The sequence below is a fragment of the Phodopus roborovskii genome, unplaced genomic scaffold, assembly GCF_943737965.1.
Source record: "Phodopus roborovskii unplaced genomic scaffold, PHOROB, whole genome shotgun sequence".
NCBI lineage: Eukaryota > Metazoa > Chordata > Mammalia > Rodentia > Cricetidae > Phodopus > Phodopus roborovskii.
This window is the reverse complement of record NW_026126549.1, coordinates 6401264-6420220: the sequence shown is the minus strand read 5'-3', so window position 1 is coordinate 6420220 and position 18957 is coordinate 6401264. Positions and strand designations below refer to the sequence as shown.

General features: G+C 43.6%; 1 protein-coding gene and 1 pseudogene across 1 annotated transcript in view; one reads left to right on the top strand and one right to left on the bottom strand.

The window, feature by feature from the left end:
* Positions 1-12453, bottom strand: part of Dcp2 (decapping mRNA 2) — a 32349-nt gene extending 19896 nt beyond the window's left edge. The window contains exon 1 of the mRNA XM_051201038.1: positions 12251-12453. Within this exon, the coding sequence (XP_051056995.1) occupies positions 12251-12303 (53 nt within the window). The 5' untranslated portion in view covers positions 12304-12453. The remainder of the gene's footprint in view (positions 1-12250) is intronic.
* A 1129-nt stretch (positions 12454-13582) lies between these two features.
* LOC127234323 (uncharacterized) lies at positions 13583-13664 on the top strand (annotated as a pseudogene).
* Positions 13665-18957: the final 5293 nt, after the last annotated feature.

Below are 18957 nucleotides of genomic sequence, written 5' to 3'. Positions count from 1 at the left end.
GGGAAGTATCCTGAGAAGGGTGTTAAGAGCTGGGTGTGGTGGGCTGGAGAAATGGCTCACTTGTTAAAGGCTACACTCACAACCAAAAGTTTAAGAACTGGTTGTGGTGCAATGCCTGCAATTCACCACTAGAGGGACCGAGGCAGGAGGACTGTGAGGATAAAAGTGTTTTCAAAGAGATTTGCAATAGAATTTTTGAAGAGCTGTATAGCTACTATTCACAAACGCAGAAATCAACATTAGAGTTTCCTAGCAAATTAAAGCACATGAGGAGACTACAGGGAACACACATCAGTGTCTTTGTAATTCAGAAAAAGTACTTGACAACCACTTAGTCCTCACATAAATAATGCAAGGGACAACTGCGGACAGAGAAGTGGGTACTTCTGTTTAACACAATAGCACAGCCTTGATTCACACTAACTTCTAAATGTATTTACTTTGTAAAATCCAAAATTGCCTTCTTTAAACATACAAGGAGAATGTATGTATGCTTCTACAGAAGTACACAGTTCATAGCGTGCAAAGGTAAGAGCTGCCTTACTTTAGTATAAAGGTTAGTAAGAATACACCAATCTAGGTGAATATGGGTGACGCAGTTATGGGATATCTACTATTGCTTCTTTCACAGTTGAGCATTTAAGGCTCCTTTTCCCTTCAACCATTAGGAGCAAATCCAACTGAATGAAATAAATGAATGCACTGGCCTTTGGGTCATTTTAATTAAAAGAGCTATGACTCAACCAGACCGGCCAGCGGAAAAAAAAGTACTGGTAACATATGGCGCCACAACGTGGCTAGTAAGAACTTCCACTTAAAATTTAACAAAAGCTTAAAAAAGGGTTTTAGAAACAAAAGAACAGAGACAAGCAAGACTTCTTGGTAGCAGCATTTTTTTGGTTGGACTCTGTTTTGTGAGAGACAAACAGAGACTTCTTTAAGGGAGGTTTCCTGACTCAGCATAAGCAGCAAAAAACTGCACGGCTTTAAAGAATCTATGCTAACAATTCATTAGTATGTACTAGAGCTGGCAATGGCAATGACCATGTCTCCAAGCCGGCCTGCTGGATGGCAGCGCAAACCAAGGCCATGAGCAGAGCTCTCAGTTCTGGCGGTAAAAGTACCCACCGCCACCTTTGATAGACCATGGCTTAAACAATTGTGGCTTTCATTTTAGCAATGTTGTTGCTAACCAGATAAAAGACTCGTGGCTACAAAAAGATAAAGATTTACACTAAAGACAGATTCACATTAAGAAAAAGCAATAAAGGTGTAGTGTGTTTTAAAATATACATAGGCTTGGGAGAGAAAAAGAATAAAATGGTTTTAAAAAGACAGAGAGGAGCTGGGTGTGGTGGCTCACGCCTTTAATCCCAGCATCTCTGTGATCACAAAGTAAACCTGGTGTGCATAGTAAATTCCAGGACAGATAAAAGTTACACAGAGAAACCCTGTCTCAAAAAATGCTTAAAAGCTCACTCTGAGAAAGGTTCAGGGCCATACTGGGATCCTAAACACCCTATGTAGTCATTGGCTGGCTAATACAGACTTTCTAATGGCTTAAACACATGGCCAAGCAGTCTTCTCTGGAGAATACCCCATAACAGTGTTCTCTCAGACCCACTAAATGTCCAAATCTGTTTACTAATGGTACAGGGTATCATTACAGATTTTTATCACCAGTCTAGGAAAATGTTTTACATATGGTGATAGTTGTAATTTACCTTTTAAAGGCTTATAATGACTCTTAATCCAGGCAAGGAAGAAGTACTCCTCTGTCTCTGTCATAGGAGACAGCCAGAGCTCTGACAGAACACATGGAGTAGCTTCTTTCTGAAGATTCTAAAAAGTAAATACATTTGGGAGGAGCAGGCATGAAAAATGCTAAGATAAAAACAAAGTTACATTTCCCTACTCTTCAGCATACCCTGAAAGCAACTGGGACTCATGCAGGCAAGCAGCATCAGTAAGGGCAGTGAACTCCAAAAGTGTATACTGCTGTCACAGAATCTAACAGGATCAGGTCCTTCCAATGCTCAATAGACAAGAGCATTCCCAGGGAATCTAAAGAAAGAGAACTCCAAGGAAACGGGCCCCATAAATTGTTTACAAGCACTGAGGTTTATTCTGCACATATTTAGATCGGACTCTAAACTGGCTATTATAATCTTTGAGTAAATTGAGAAAAATCACTGGTTAAATCCCACATTGGCCACTAGATGGCACACAAAGGAAAGAACACTGTAGAAACTGGTCCTCAAGCCTGATGTAACTCACCCCCCCCCCCCAATGAAACAACTGTTATTTCTTTTCTAGGGTTGGGTCCCTTTTAAAACAGCATCCACAATGGAAGAAGAATCAAGTAAAGACCCCATTCCTAGTCCACACTGTTCCTCTTTCCATCCTCTCAACAAAACATTGTCTAGTTTCTCAGCGTTGCTTTTTTTTTTTTTTTTTTGATATAGGCTCTATGTAGCCCAGGTTGAACTGGGGCTTGCTTTGTAGACCAATCTGACCTCAAACTCACAGAGATCCACCTGCCTGCCTCTGCTTCCAGAGTGCTGGGATTACAGGTATGCACCACCACAGCTGGCCCATGACACTTCTGATATTTCAAAGCAGATAATCCTAGTAAGAGGGGCTGCTTGCACACTGAAGGAAGTTTGGCACCATCCTCAGCCTCTATCTGGGTATACCACCTGCCAAGGTGCCACCAGCAAACCATCTCCAGATAATGGCATTACTTACAGTAGACTTTCTGGATTAGATGTCCTAAACACAGGTTTTAGGAGACCACTGTTTGGTACTAACTTCCATCCCGAATGCATCAAACGGAAGCATCAAATCTACACTTCATTGTTTTCTGATTTCCCCAGAATTTAGCAAACAGGTAGTAGCCAAACCATCAAAGGCTAAGTTCCAGTAATAAGGAAAGGAGAAAATAACGAAGCTCCTCCTTATATGCAAATCAATATAAATTAACTAATCAGTCTTCGGGAACTTTCTCCTTGATGTTGTCTGGTAAGCAAAGCAACTTCAAAAGAGAAAGGCCACTCTTCATTCTTTCTTTAGCCACCCTTTGACTATAAAACTAACTTCTGCTCAGTTCCCTGCTTTATGCTACTTGCCCATGTCAGCCAAGTCTACAACACCAACTAAAGCCAATGAAAAGACCTTTAAAAGACCGTCCTAGTCTGACAGATCACTAGGCTGTCTTCACACTACAACCAACAACCGCAATTTAGGACCACCCCAAGTTGACCTGTATTATCTCCTGAACTGTCTTTTGTCCCACAATTAACAACTACAATCACTGCCCTTGTCTCACTCTCTACACAGTAAGTGTGCTTCAACTGCTGAATGGCTGACCACAGACACTGCCTAGGGCCTGACGCCTGAGGGTTTCCCCTTATGCTCCCTATTCAGAGTTGGGACCTTGACTATACCACAGAAACAATGTCATGACTGGCCAGAGTAAAGCACAGCTTGAGATGTGAGTACAGGGGAGTACGGTAGAGACCCCAATGACTCGAGAAGGACAACAGTACACACACAAGGGACAGGGTTCTCAAGACAGTCCCACTGTAAGTGTGCTAACGAGAGACTTCTGTATGGCTGGGGCTGGGCTGGGCTGGGTGAAAGCTTCACCCTTCACAGCAGAAATACTTAGGTTTGCTGCACACAGCCAGGGTGAAGGAGGCAAGGGCAGAAACAAAAGAACTGCACTCATGAGACAATGGGACTCGGTGCTGTTTTAGAACCATCTTCTGGTTAGGACGATAGTTAATAATGGGAATTGGCTTGATTCTGAATTAGGTCAAGTGAGGGGAGCGGTCCTAGACAGAATAAAGGAGAAAGTAGGATGAGCACCAGCATTCAGCACTTTGCTTTCACTGCAACATGACCAGCCTCGTGCTGCCCCACTATGTTGAACATGACCAGCCTCGTGCTGCCCCACTATGTTGAACATGACCAGCCTCATGCTGCCCCACTATGTTGAACATGACCAGCCTCATGCTGCCCCACTATGTATGTTGGACAGTACCTTCACACTACCTGCACCCTTTAAGTCAAAATAAGCACTCTGATAGGCCGCTGCTGGCAGGTACCTTGTCACAGCATTGAGAAAACGGACACGGTGACTCACACCATGCAAGGAAGGCCAGTGATCTTGTGACTGCTCTCTCAGAGGCTAGGTCATTACCAGTCAGAGAACAAGTACCTTTCAGGCCTCTTGTAGAAAGTCTTACTTCTTTTGCATTTGCCACGGCAGGAACCTTACCAAGACAGACCACACACTCTGGAGGATAAAAGGACACCTTCTGGTAGCCTCACATGTGACAAATTTGCACACACTACACCCAGCCACCTCATGGTCTACTGAGCTAACACTGTATTCAACAATTAGATTTCTTCTGCCATAATTCAGGACTCTTGACATCTCTCACAGCCTAGCCTCTATGGCTTGTCAGGACTCTCAGCTGTGAGAGGGAAGTTCTGTGTTTTTCTAGATTAGATTCTCTTACATTAACCCATTTGCTCTATACTCAGCCCTGTACAACGTGCTAGCTAGTTTTTAACTGTCAACTTGACACAACCTAGAGCCACCTGGGAAAAATGTCTCAACAACATATCTAGATCAGGTTGACCAAGACATGTCTGTGGGAGAACAGCTTGATTATTAACTGATCCAGCCCACCACAAATGGCAATATTCCCTAGGCTGGCCTGAACTAGATAAGAGTAGAAAAAGTGAACTGAGAAAGAGCACAAGAATATGTTTATTCTGTCTTTGCTCTTGTTTTTCATCAAGATATTTTATCACAGCAACAAAATCCAAATTAGAGCACCCTTAATAACCTATTCTTAGCATCCAAGCCCCTGCTCAGCCCCCCGGCACTCTTCATTGACTCCCTCTACTCCTCCTTCCTCTCTACCAGCCGAGCTTTTTCTAGCAGCGACTCCTTACCCAGACACAATCCTCATGTTTGTTCAAGGAACTTCATGTAGAGATTTAGCACACAACTAAAAGCCATCCCCTCTTCCTCAGAGACCATCCTTTCTCTTTATAAGGTGGTTAATGAGAACTTCACCACCATCTGGGTCAACACAAGGACTCATTTTAACTGGAATCTCCAGGTCAGTCTAACAGCTAACCTCCACTATGAAACTGGGAGGAGCCGAGAGAAGGAGCGGGTCCTAGACCTCCCTAACCTTTCCTCAGCCCCAGCATTGGCTCTCCATTCTTATTTAAATCCCTTTCTCTATGCACCAGAGTGGAAGGAAGTGGTACCAGGAATTTTAACTCAGTGCTGTGAACTGGGGGGGGGGGGGGGGGGGGGTCCTCCAAGAGTCTAGCTGCTTATCTTTTCAAGTCATTATACCTGGAAGCATAGGAGGGCTTCTCTGCTTTGGTGCACTGGCAACTGTGGCTCCTGGTAGGAAGCCCGTAACCCCCGACAGAAAATGACAACTTCCATGTTATCACTGGAAGATCCTTGAGTTAAGCTTTCAATTCTTAGTAGGCCTTCCACCAGGTCTCATGCACAAAGTTCCTGACTCTTTCGCAAACTCAGAGCAGAATACAGAGCAGAATACCTTACTGCTATATCCCAGCCCGGGCTACAGCAGTCCTGGATAGAGATAAGACCTTATGGGCAGTGCTAGACCAGGTCAACAAGCTACCCTATGTCCCCAGCCTGAGGCTACCTGGTTCACAGATGGAGTGTTTTATGGTAGCAGGACTCAGATCCTCAGAGCTTGGGACTTAAGCCTCAGGAAGGCAGAAGCCTTCTGGGTAAATTCACAGCAGCCTCAAAGGCAGAACTACCTGCTCTCACCAGGGTTTCCAGCTGTGACAGGAATGATAATATTTAAGTAATTCAGCTTTACTTTCCACATGAACAGGTGCATGCAGCAATCAGAAGGGAAACAGACTTCTCACTGCCCAACATGTGAGGATTAAAAATGCTGCAGTAGTTTGAATGACAAGAGTCTCATGGGCAAAGATATTTAATATTTGGTCACCAGTTGTAGGCCCAGTTTGGGGAGGCTGGGAGGGCGTGGCCTTGCTGGAAGAAGTATGTCACTGGGAGGGGGGGGCAGGTTTTGAGAGTTTAAAAGACTTGTGCCATTTCAAGCTTACTCTCTCAACTGCCTGCCGCCTGCTATCTTCACTCCTGCATGGATGAGTACCTCTGGACCAGTAGGCCAAATAAATCCCTTCTTCTCTAAGTTGCCGAAAAACCCTTCCATAAATAACAAAAAAGTCAATGTGTTTTATCATAGCAACAGAAAAGTAGCGAAGACACTCACCTACGAAATTTTTGGCCCTACTAGAAGCCTTCTAGCCTCCAATGCAGGTAGTCCTTATACAGAACAAGGCCCATCAAAAAAGACCATTACAACATGTCTCAAGATAGCATCCCGAAGGTAACAGGCAGCTGGGATCCCATTCCCTGCTGCCTCAGTTCCCAGTCCCATGTCCATGAAATGTCTCTCAGGCTTTTCAGATCAAGGCTTCCTGACCACCTCAGAGGGATGGCTACAAAACCCAGAAAATAAGCTAGTTTCCTGAATCTTCCCAATGGAAGAGTCTTAACACTTCATCAAACCACACACCAGAGGCCAAAGTCCCTCCAATTCTAATTGAGTCTCTCCTCATGGGGCACAGGCTTCAGAATAGGAGGTCCATCTCTAAAGCTTATCCTACCCATTGTCAGGCAATCTTGAGAGGATCCTCTGGCCTTCTCCCTTCTATCTCTCACTCACGTGCTCCCACACAAGGGACAGGTAGTGCCTCCTGGTTCTATTGCGTGCCACCACAAGAGGGATAGAGACATTCTAAAACAACAACAAAAACCCCCAAACAAAAAAACAACAACAAAACCTCGAAGAGGCTTCCGAGGTAACCACTGTCCTCAGAGAACACATCATTCCTTGTTTTGGGCTTCCTAGATCTCTAGTGTGGTAGGAACCTGTCTTTCATGTTCATTTCACTCAGGGAGTGAAAAGCTCAAAAGTATTATCTCAAGGCTTAAGTGTAAATTCTTATTAGCCACGTGGGCGCCATTTGTAACGAGTACGGTTTTTCCTCCCGCCGCCAGGTCTAGTCCTGCTTCCGCGCCAGCCCCAAATAACACTCAGAGACTCTGTATTTGATACAATGCTGTTGGCCCGGTTACTTGTTTCTTATCGGCTAGCTCTGTCTTAATTATTAACCCATTTCTGCTGACCTATGTATTTTCACATGACCTTCTCTTACCGGGGAGGCGGCTGGCGTCCAGCTCTCTCCATACTCTCCATCTTGACTCCTCCTTACTACTTCCTATTTCCTCCTTGTCTCCTAGTCCCTCCTATCTTCCTTTCCTATTGGCCAACAGTGCTTTATTATTAACCAATATGAGAAACATATACAGAATGACATCTCCCATCACCAATCTTTCTGAATTCTTCGGTATATTTCACAAGCTGTAAGACCCTCACCAGTTTAGGAAAGTCATCTTCAGCTTGTTTCTTCAGAAGACTTAGACTGTTCTGAACCAAGGCTGTCACTTTTCTCAAACACCACTGGGCTCCTCCTGGGCAAGGTTTTTTTTTCCCCCCTTCTTCTTCTCATCTTTCACAATCATTACTATCATACTTCCTGAAACCTTTTTATGGTGTGACTGTGTCATGCACAGGCGTGTATGCAGGGCAAAGGTTGATGACATCGGGTGTTACTTCCCACCTTTCTGTTTTGTGTTTTGAGACACAGTCTTACTATGTAGCCCTGGCTGTCTTAGAACTAACTCACCATGCAGACCAGGTCAGCCTCTAAAGGAGTCCACTACCACTGTCTACCTTATTTCTTTCTAGGTATAGAGTCTCTTACTGGCCAGCTAGGCAATGACCTCTAAGGGACTTTTCCTTTATGTGTATGGGTGCTTTGCCAAAGATACATTCCTGCAGTGCTCACAGATGCCAGAAGGTGGCATCAGTTTCTCTAGAACTGAAGTTATAGACAGTTGTTAGGACATGTGGGTGCTGAGAAATGAACCTGGGTCTTCTGGAAGAGCAATAAGTGCTCTTAACCACCGAGCTACTTAAGCCTGTCTTTATGAACTATTCTCATAAAGAACTCCTACTCCTCACCCCAGCTACCTCTCCTACACCATTTCCAAAAGGTCCAAGATCTCCTCAAATAACACAGCGGGACTCTTGCAAATGACTGCTGGTTCTGCCGGACCTGAACTCGTAATTAGATTGGCAGTGCTCATCAAGCCACTTCACTCAGATTGATTTAAGTAACATTCTCTCTTCATACACATTTCCAGTGAGCCTGGATGTGTCACCCCTAACACTCTCACGGTAAATAGGAAACAAATACTACTGTGCTTCCTCACTCTTGAGCTGAGTGCAGTCTTGTTTCATGGTGGCCTCTCAAACCAGGTCTTCGTTTACATTAAGACCACCAGCCACGAGAAAGGTTCTCTTTCCTGTGGGCATTCTTTGATCATGCAACTTCGCCCTCCTGTTAAAAAAAGTCCTCAATTCTAAGAAAGCACACATATCTCACAGACATGTGCTCTTAACAAGTGTGACAATAAGAATTAAATAAGGGCTCTCAATTTGGTCCATGCAGACCACCTATCTATGCTGACCCATCTCTATGGCAAGAAAAATTTAAAAGGGGGTAAACAAACAAACAAAAACCCATCCCACCCTTTACCAATCAGTCCTTGAACACCTGGAGACTAACTCTAATAACCCATGGTGCCTTAGCCCAGATGGCCAGGCACCAGAAAGGCAAGCAGTGCTATAAAATGTACCACTTACTAAATGGGACACGGTAGCACATATGCTATGAGGTATAGAAGCAGCAGGGTGAGGGACAGAATGTATGAGGCTAGACTAGCACACATGACACTATCTCCTGAAGTCAGAGACCACTTAGCACATAAGACACCCTATTTCAAAATCTTTCACTACTCAATTAAGATAGTAAAGTATCCACTTATCCACTAGCTATGGACATGACACAAACAACACACCAAAAGTTAGCTGTTACAAACTATTTTGTAAGTTAACTTTCATGAGGGATTTCCTTTCATGAGGGATTCCTCTAAGAACTTGTCTATGCAATTTGTTTCTGCAGCAGATTTCCTTGACTACATCTGTGTCCATTCTGGGATGACAACTACCTTTATCCTCACACCTATGGCATACTGTCCTTCCTTAGCACAGCATGAAGTTTAGAGGAATAGCAGACCCTACAGAGCACACAGTAGGACAGATGGAGGTTTACATAAGGGTATGCTAAAGAAACAAGTGGGGTGGGGGTGCAAGAAACCCCAACTGTGCACACATCAGAAGGGTCGACATGCTAGCCAGAGCTTCTCAATTTGCAGATTATGACTTCTTTGGGGTCAAATATCAGAGATCCACACTATGATTCATAACAGCAGCAAAATTAGAGTTACAAAGTAGTAACAAAATAATTTTCCAGTGGGGGCCACCACTGTATTAAAGGGTGGAAGCATTAGGAAGATTGCGAACCACTGTGCTAGAGAATTGCAATCCAGTTGTAAAACAAAGCCAAATGGAAGGCTGGGCAGATAGCTAGGCTGGCATGGTACAAGCCTGGAGACCTGAGTTAGATCCCCGCACCATGTAATGGTGGAAGGAATGGCAGAAACTTCACAAAGCTGTCCTCCACACATGCGAAGTGACAAGCACCCAATTCCCCCAAAATAATTTCTCTAAAGCTCGAGTTTTACATTTGAGCTTGAATTTTTAAACATAAAACTACAAACAAACCAACCAAAAGGGACAAATACTAACTTGAAAACTTACTTTTAAGACCTGGCGTTTAAAGAAATGGTCAGCTCGCTTAGTTACTAGTTTATCAAGCATCTAACACTAACAGCTGAAAATATCACATTCTGTTAAAAAGATCAGGGTATATACTAAGATTATGAGAGTAAGTAACTTAAACAGATTCACCTTTAACACTTAACAGTTGCTTAACATACTATTTGCACAACAGAATGTAATTACTCTGTGAACAGATCCACACTACAATCACAACAGCTGATATCACTTCTTCAAATGATGCAATCCCAGGTAATATGCAGACCAGCCCCAACACTCCTAGGAAGGCTAGTTGTAGATACTTGTTTAAAAAAAAAAAAAAAAATGTAAAGTTACCTGTGTCAACTTTCATCCTTATTAACCCAGACAATAGCACTCACTTTCCCAAACTCCTAAGTTTTTCAAACTATAAAATGTGCATCTGGAAAACAACAAACCTTGGAAAGAAAATGAAGATCACAACCCTGCAATCCCACTTTAGACTCAAATCCTTTAGTCATTTATCCATGCAGACACCTGTATTTTCTTACCAAATTTGGGAATGCAGAAAATAAGTTCACTGTAATTTTTATGGATTCATGTGAATCTACCACATGTCAAAAATTTTAATTCTCCCAACATCAAGGAATTACAATGCCATTCTTTAAAATGTAGTAGTGTTTTGATTGTGAGTAGTATGTGTACCTCATGTGAACCTGGTACCCACACAGTTCCGAAGAGTTAACCAGATACCTTCCCCAAACTGGTGTTATGGACAGTTGTGAACCACCTAGTAGGTGCTGGGATTGCAGTAATGTTAGGAGCTTATTAACTACATAATCTATGTATTCTCTACTTGGGCTTATGCAACGTTTAAACAGCCTGACTTGACTTTACTCCATATTCATGTGGTGTAGAAGAAAAGGAAGATTTCAAATCTTGAGTTTCAACATCAGGATGTGTTACTGTATAAATTAACCCTTAAATCTGTTTATCCAGATGAAAATGGAAATCTCTGTACCTACTAAAGAGCTGCTTCAAATATGCCAGCAAACACTTCACAGCACATTTCTTTCCTTGAAATGAAATATAATAAGAGTGAAGGGTTAGAGAGACCAGAGTGCCCACTGCTCTTGCAGAGGATTCAGGTTTAGCTCCCAGCACCCACTTCCGGTTGCTCACAAAGGCCTCTAACTCCATACCCGGGTATCAGATGCCCTCTTCTGGCCTGGGCTTATACCTACACTTATATGTACCCCTTTCCCCCTCAGACACGTATTCATAAATAAAGCAAATTTTCTAAATAAAATAGAAAGCTGGGATGTGGCACAACCATAGAGTTTTGGTTTTGAATACAGAGCCAGCATTCACAATCTAAATTATTTCACAGTTCAAATGCATAGCAACGAGTTGGTAACAATGCACCAGGCACTTTACTTCGGCAAAGAAGGAAGTACTGTGAACATGGTTTTGGATGGCTGCAAGACCATAGAAACCCAGGGGGTGAAATTCTGCTTATACGTAAAAGAATCAAGAGATTAAAACGAAAACGGCTCTCGGACTTTTCCCTCTCGTTCCCAAAGGTAAATCAGGGAAAATTCTGGAAAGAATAATTCTCTACAGAAAGTGCCAAGGGCGAACATGCAGAGGGGCAGGTTTATGTTTGAATGAAAATTGCTCCCTGCATAGATCCTGGTACCTGTGATCATAAAACTGAAATTAAAACAGTGGGCTCTGCCTACGGAATAGGAGAAAGGACGAAGGGGGTAAGAAACCATAGGTTAAAGTCAGAGGTAAGAAAAACAAAACAAAAAAAACTCAACACACTTCAAAGAAGGAATTTGTCCTAAAACCGCTAGGGATTAGGGTTTGGGCAAAGGAGATTCACTTGCAGTAAAAAGCAGAATAGTTAAAACAGAAACGAGGGATTCCGGTGCCCCAGCGTGGAGGGTTTAAGAGAAAGAAACAGAAAGTCTAAAAGGACTGCAGCAGGCTGGGCAGGAATGAAAAGCCGGACCTGGGGATAGAGGAGAGCCGAGGCCGGCACCGCAAAGGACGGGGATGGAAAAGAGCGAGGCTCGAACGGGGATGGGGAAAATCGAGGCCGGGCTGCAAAGAACCCGGGGATTAGGAAGAGCTGAGACCCGGGGCGCAAAGCGGGACCCGGGAATGGGGAAGAATCAGGGCGGGGGTGATGGGGGGCGGGGCTCGGAGACAAGGAGGGAGAGAGGAGGCCCGAACTCAGTGCTGAGATAAGGGACTTGTGGAGAGCCGAGGCTGGGGCGCAAAGTAGGTCCTGGGAAACCGGGAGGGAGAACAGAGTTTAGGGCGCAAGGCTGAACCGAGGAGGGGGTGGGGGGCCGAGGTCGTGGCCGCTGGTAAGCTGAGGAAACGCGGAGGCGGAGGTGAGCCGCCGGTACCTGCAGAGATCGTCCAGGACGCTGCCGGGAATCTCCAGGCGTTTGGTCTCCATGATGAGGACCCGCAGCAGGCGCAGCGCATCCCGGCTCCGCGCAGCCGGCACCGTAGAGCAGCTCCGAGACTCGGGCCCGAGGATTCTCGAACCCTCTACCCGGACCCCGAGGCTGGGCCGAGGCGAGGGGCGGAGCCCTGGGGGCCACGCCCCCTTCGCTGAAACGGCCCAATGTGAGGCTGGGGGCCTCGCGCCTGCGCGCGCCTCGCCAATGAGGCGTTTGTTTATTGGTCCGTGGGCTCCAATCAGACTTCAGGCTGCTCAGTTCCTGCTCGAAAGACCAACTTCCCGCCGCCTTTGACTGAGTGCACGAGAGTGTGTTTGCGCCTGCGTGTCCTGTGAGCCTTCAACACTACTAGGAAGTTTTGAGCTCCTGTTGAGGGACACCGCCCCTCCGCATACACGCCTCAGCAGCTCGGGTTTTGTCACAGTGACTCCAGCCTTCCCGTAAACGCCCGGAGGCACTCATTTCTTTGGCGGCTAAGCCCAGAGCACCAATTAAACGGAAGCGATTATCCGCGATTGCAGTCACCAAGGATTCTGCACACACGCTCACCACCGGTTTCATTACTTCTAGGCCAAGTGTTGTGCCTCTGAAAAAAAAAAAAATTAATCCCGTTTTGTATGCATGCCCACGTTGTCTAGGCTGGCCTTACACTCGCAATCCTCCAGCCTCAGACGTCTGAATGCTGGGACTAGAGGCGTGCCTCATTACTGATAGTTAACCAAAGCCTTTTTTTCTTTAAGTGCGGTTCACCTCTACACCTAGAAGGAGCAATGATTCCAGGAAAAAAAAAATACTTATGTTCCTCTAGTTGGCTACTAGAGTATTGAAACAATGGTCACAAAGGAACTGCTATTTCCTCCCAGTAACCTCGAGATAAGAAAAAGAGTAGTCTTAAAACTTGGTGCCAGTCAGAGGAGGAACGCGTTTCCCAAGAAGAGATTTCTCGCCAACCAACTTCTCGCTGCCTTTGGTTGTGTGCACTTTCTACTATCAGGAAGTTGTTAGCTTCTTATTCTAAAAGCTATTAAGACGGCTTTGCGGTACACATACAACCATGGGTCAGTGAAGAGCTGAGCCACACCTGACCAGGACTGCTTAGTTGTGCATGCCTCTTGTCTTCAAGTATTTAAACCTAAATCTCATGTCAGAACTCCAAAGGGAGAGTGGGGCACGATTTCACTGGATCTCTATTATTCCTCTTCCCAGTGTGTACACAGACAACTCCATCCTTCTCTGCCTCGCTGCTGCTTGTCCCCCTAACTGGACTATTGAAAGACTATACTTTAAAGGATCATTTCTATAGTTCGTTTCCTAATTGGCCTTTTGAGGACAAGAGGCTTATTATCTTGCCAGAGCTGTTGAAGGCCTAGGCTCTCTGACCCTAACAAGTTCTGAAACACGAAGACAAGAACTGCGTCTCTATTCTACACCAAACGAGCTCAGGAAGCACTGATTAAACTTGTGATCTCTATTCCACTCCTTCGCCTCAAACACACCGCTCCAACCCGCCCCATTCTCATTCTTTGTGCTTGTTGCTCAATGGAGTCCAGTTCTTTCTGGAAACTTAGAGAAACTGAACCCATGTGTCCCTCCTCTTAAATCAAATCCCTCCCTCCCCAGATCCCACTTCAACCCAAGATACCTCCTCTGTCACAGGCTCAGCTTGTTCTAGCATTTGATTTCTTTCTTTTTTTAATCTATTAATTTTTGTTCACTCTGCTCTCTACCTTTTCATAGTTTATATAGTTTATTCACACTCCTGTCAGAGCTGCCTAACTAGTACTTCCACTTTCACCCTTGGCCTGAGAAACTTGCATACATTGTGTTTTGTTTTATTCTGTTATAAGCAGGTTACTATTTTTCAGCTTTCGATCATCCTATTTTTCAGCTTTCAACAGCGGCGTCAAATGCTGATTTGTGTGATCCCTTCTACTTGGAATCAAGATGTAAAACACTTGCATCCATCTGTTTTCCTCTCCAGTTTTCTGACTTTATCTTTTTGCCCTCTCTTGGAGACCCTCTCTCTCAGTTTTCAGGGCTTTTGATTTTCTGCAGTTCTCATTTGTTCTTCAAGTGCTCTTTTCTTGTGATGCTATATTTTTGCTTCATAGATACAATATTTTCTCATCCCTCGGAGACAAAAATTAATATATTTTAAAAGTTTTTATTTCCCCTACTCTACTATTCCTTTGGTATTAAAATTGGTTTCCAGCTACCATGTTAGTTTTCTATGCCATAGGCTATATACTCATATACTTAAGAGTAAAGCTAGAGTCTATAGCTATCAAAGTTCATAGCATAAGAGAAATTCTTTTCTAACAGATCTATCTAGATAGTGCTTGACTTTGTTGTATGTGTGTGTGTGTTTCAGATAATTTTTATTGAGAATTTTACTAATGTATGTAATATATTCCAGTCACATTTACCTCCCATTCTGTCCCTTCCAATTCCTACCACTGCGCTTCCTTTCCAACTTCTCTTGCCCTCTCCCTCCCCCATGTCCACTGATTCCACTTAATGCTGCCTATATGGGCATGAACTGGAGCATGTGTATTCTTCCAGGGGCAGCACCCCTGAAGAAAACTTACTTCCCTCCTCCCTACAGCCATACGTTGTCAGTGGCTTCTTAGCTAGGGGTCGGTTTCTAATCCTTCCCCCACCCAAGCTGTGATTTCCACCAATCTTGTGCAGGTCTTGTGAAGGAAGCCATAGTCATGGTCAAGTATCCAATTTCTCTGTTATATCCTGAAAATAATGTTCCACTGCAGGCATCCTCTACTCCCAGCTCTTTCAATCTTCCTGCCCCTTGATTTTTGATTTTTAGGCCTTACTGGTAAGTATGAGCAAATAGTAAAGGAGCATAGAAATCTAGTACAGCATATGGGAACCTATAGAATAGCAATATAGAGTCTAAAGCAATCAAAGAGCAGGAAAGAGATTTTCAAAGCATATTGTTCATTCCTTCTGGCTGAACAAGTTCCCGGAGGAGAAAAACGCTTCCAGGCTCACAGTCATCCTGAGAATAACAGAGGGGAACCAGGGAAGGGATACTCCACTCACTTCATTCAGTTCTCTCATAGGACCTCACAAGGTTTAGATCACAAGAAGTGGGCCTTGGGGTAGGAGTTGAGTTCAGGCAGTATGATGGAAGCAATTCTAGGAAACAGGTCATAGAACAAGGAGGCAGGTAAAAAAGATGCTAACACGTAAAAGATGCTAACACAGGCATGAGGGGTCTATCTTCAAAAATAGGCTGAGGGTGACTGGAACTTACCCATCTTACTGATAAACTCTGGAGACCAGTGTAAAGCACACCTCAGTTATTCCACAGAAGATTGGGTATAGTGGTCTAAATGAGAATGGCCTCCATAGGCTCACATACTGTAATGCTTAGTCCTCTTTGGGAAGGATTAGGAGGTGTGGTTTTGGTGGAGCATGTATGTCAATAGAGATGGGCTTTGAGCTTTCAAAAGCCCACACTACTCCCAATTAGTGCTCTCTCTTTCTCTCTCTGTCTCTGTATCTCTCTCTGTCTCTGTCTGTCTCTCTCTGCTTCTCTCTCTCTCTCTCTCTCTCTCTCTCTCTCTCTCTCTCTCTCTCTCCTGCCTCAGTCCTATGATTGCCTGCCTGCTACCATGTACCAGGATGTTCATGGATTCACTCTCTGAAACTGTAAGACTAAGAAATTCTTTCTTCCATAAGTTGCCTTGGTCATAGTGTCTCTTCACAGTGATAGAGAAATAACTAAGACATGCATCATCTCTCATCAGTAGAAGGTTGCTCCTAGACTTGTGACCTGCCTGCCACATAGCAAGGTGTGCTCTGGTGGCCAAAAGGAGAGCCTGTACAAAGGTGTGCAGGTGCAACCAATAGGAAATATGGCCAATAGAGCATATAATATAAATGGTAAAGGCAGAGGTGAGATCCTTCAGTTGTCCTATTTTCCTGTATGCACATTATTTGTAATGACTGTCTTTGCATTGACTAAGGATGTGCTTTAGTGGTTATTGGACTTCAAGTCTAGTTATAGAGCACTCTAAATCATAGCAGTGAGACAGTGGTGTAAAACCCAATCATGGTGATCCTTATGGACCGGTGGTATAGGAAGAAAGAACTTAGCAGCCCCCTGCTGGAGCAGTGAAGGAAGTCTTCCTGCAATTTTTTGTAGTGTATCATTTTAGGTGCAGATGAACAATTCATTCAGGGCTCCTAGGACCTAGGAAGTCCCTAACACAGTGCTTAACCTATCTACCTCTATTTAAAGTCCTATGGATGTTTGTTGTCAAGCATCCTGCTAGACATTTTTTCTGTCTATTCACACCTAATCTCTGCCTTCTCACCCACTGGTTTCTAAGAGCTAGACTGGTGCATAGTGGGCAGTACTCTGAGCTATAACTTCCAAGAACCAAAGCCTCATCTCATCTCATTCTTCATGGCCCTTTGATTGACAAATACAAATGAATTGAAACCTGGTGTTGAGAGAAAGGGGATTCAAGGGCACTAAAATAATGCTAATTTGCTTTTTTTTTAATTGGCTGTGTGCAAACCTTTACAGTATAAAAATAAATTATTTGGTTTGATCTTTTTAACTACAAGAGATTGGTGGATCAGAATTAAACTTATAAAAACTAAAAGACTTATATGCTGTTAAATCCAGTGCTAAGACTTGATAGAAGTTTATCTTTCTCAGACTGGAATAATAATACATCATGAGTAAAGCCTTAACTTTTAAATATTAAAAAAAATCTATTTTATGTTATGAATGTGACTGTTTTGCCTGCATTTATGAACACATATCAAGTGCATGCAGTGCCCAGAAAGGCCAGAAGAGGATGTCAGATCCCCTGAAACTAGAGTTACTGACAGTGGGTGCTGGGAACTGAACACAGGTGCTCTGCAACAGCAGCAAGTGCTTGTAATGACTGAGCCATCTCTTCAGCTTCAAGCATGAGGAAAGTCTTGTTTTTAAGTTCCATCTGCACAGTGGAACACATTCTCCTTGTTTTACAATCCTAGTCCAGGTCTCTACTCAGGAAGCTTTGCCAACTGCTGCTTCAGACTGCTCCAATCTCCAGACTTCTAAGTCCTTATGGCACAAAACACAGTCAGTTAGCTCACAGTAGGTTCTGGTCTTCCCTGTTGGTCTCATTTGTAGGATTAGACTTTGAGTTCTTTGGAAATGCAGAAGATGCTTTCCATTCATTTTGAACATTCTACAGGAACTTGCAACTATGACATTCAGTAGTGTACAATGGTTGATTGATTAATTTTAAACCATATAAATTTGACCTGGGTCTTGTTAGATACAAGGACAAAGAATAACCCAGAGAAACCAACAGGTGGTTCCCAACTGCCAGCTTTCCTAGATAATATAGGTCATTGTTTGTTAATAGAACTATCCCATCCTATTAATAAAACTAATAGCATTCATCTATGCACACCATTCTAGGACTTCAGGCTATTTTCATAGATCTGCATAAATTTAGCCTTACATTTATAATATATGCTTCCCATTTTATAAGAATGCTATAATTAGTCCTTTAAAAATATCTCCATCTCTTGTTTGGTCAGTCTATATTCATTCAGTATATATTCATCAAGTATTTTTTCAGATTTTTATATTAGTATATAGCTTAACTGTCAGAAATGTATATAAAACTCATTGTATGTGTAGGTGCATACTATCTTTATGTGTGCATATGTTCACATGTGTGGCTGGCTACACATGAATGTGCAAGTACAAGTTTACATATATGTATAAGGAGGTTAGAGGCTGATGTTAGGTATCTTTCTTGATCACGCTGCACCTCACATATGCAGGCAGGGTCTCCATATGCTACTACAGCTGCTCCAGGGATACTGTTTCCAAATCCCAAATGCTGGCATTCCAGGTGGGTTTCCATGCTGGTGTATGGCTTGTTCCTCTGAATCGCAACACTTTTTCCACTCAAGAGGGAAGGGGAGGTTACAAAAGGTCACATGTGCAGAGAACAAGAGCTTGGAAGAGTGCTTGCTCTCTCAGCTGTTGCTGGGGCAGCAAGGCAGCTCAATAGGTTAAGGCACTTGCCACTAAGCCTGACAACCTGAGTTACATCCCTGGGCCCTACATGGGAGAAGGAGAGAACCAGCTTCTGTAAGTTGTTCTCTGACTTCTACATGTGTACTCCCATCCATAAACACACTAAGAAACATGATTATATGACAGGACTTGGAAGCCCAGACCCATGTCTTTCCCAGAAGCTTTCTTTACAAAGTTGAGAACATTCGTAAACGAACTATAGAAAAGTAAAGAGAATTTGGCTGTGAATTACGGAAGCTCAAACCCACCAGGATAGAGGATAGGGGGGGGGGTTCTTACCACAAAAGAGGCAACTAAAGAGGAATTCTGTCCCGAGTTTTCTACAGTAGCCTATAGAGAACACCACTGAGCTGTTTTGAAGGAGAAAGATAAAGCCACTTTTGTTACTGCCCTGAAAGAAGTGGAGAGGGATGCTGAGAAATGATTTTTATGTGCTGATAAGCACATAAAGCAAAAGTAGGTCACACACCAGTGAGGGTCAAAATCTACCTTTCATTGAAGAAGAGAAGAGAGCATGCAAAGACTACAGCCAGTGGCTTGAAGCAAAGAAAAAGGCATTGTTCTAGCT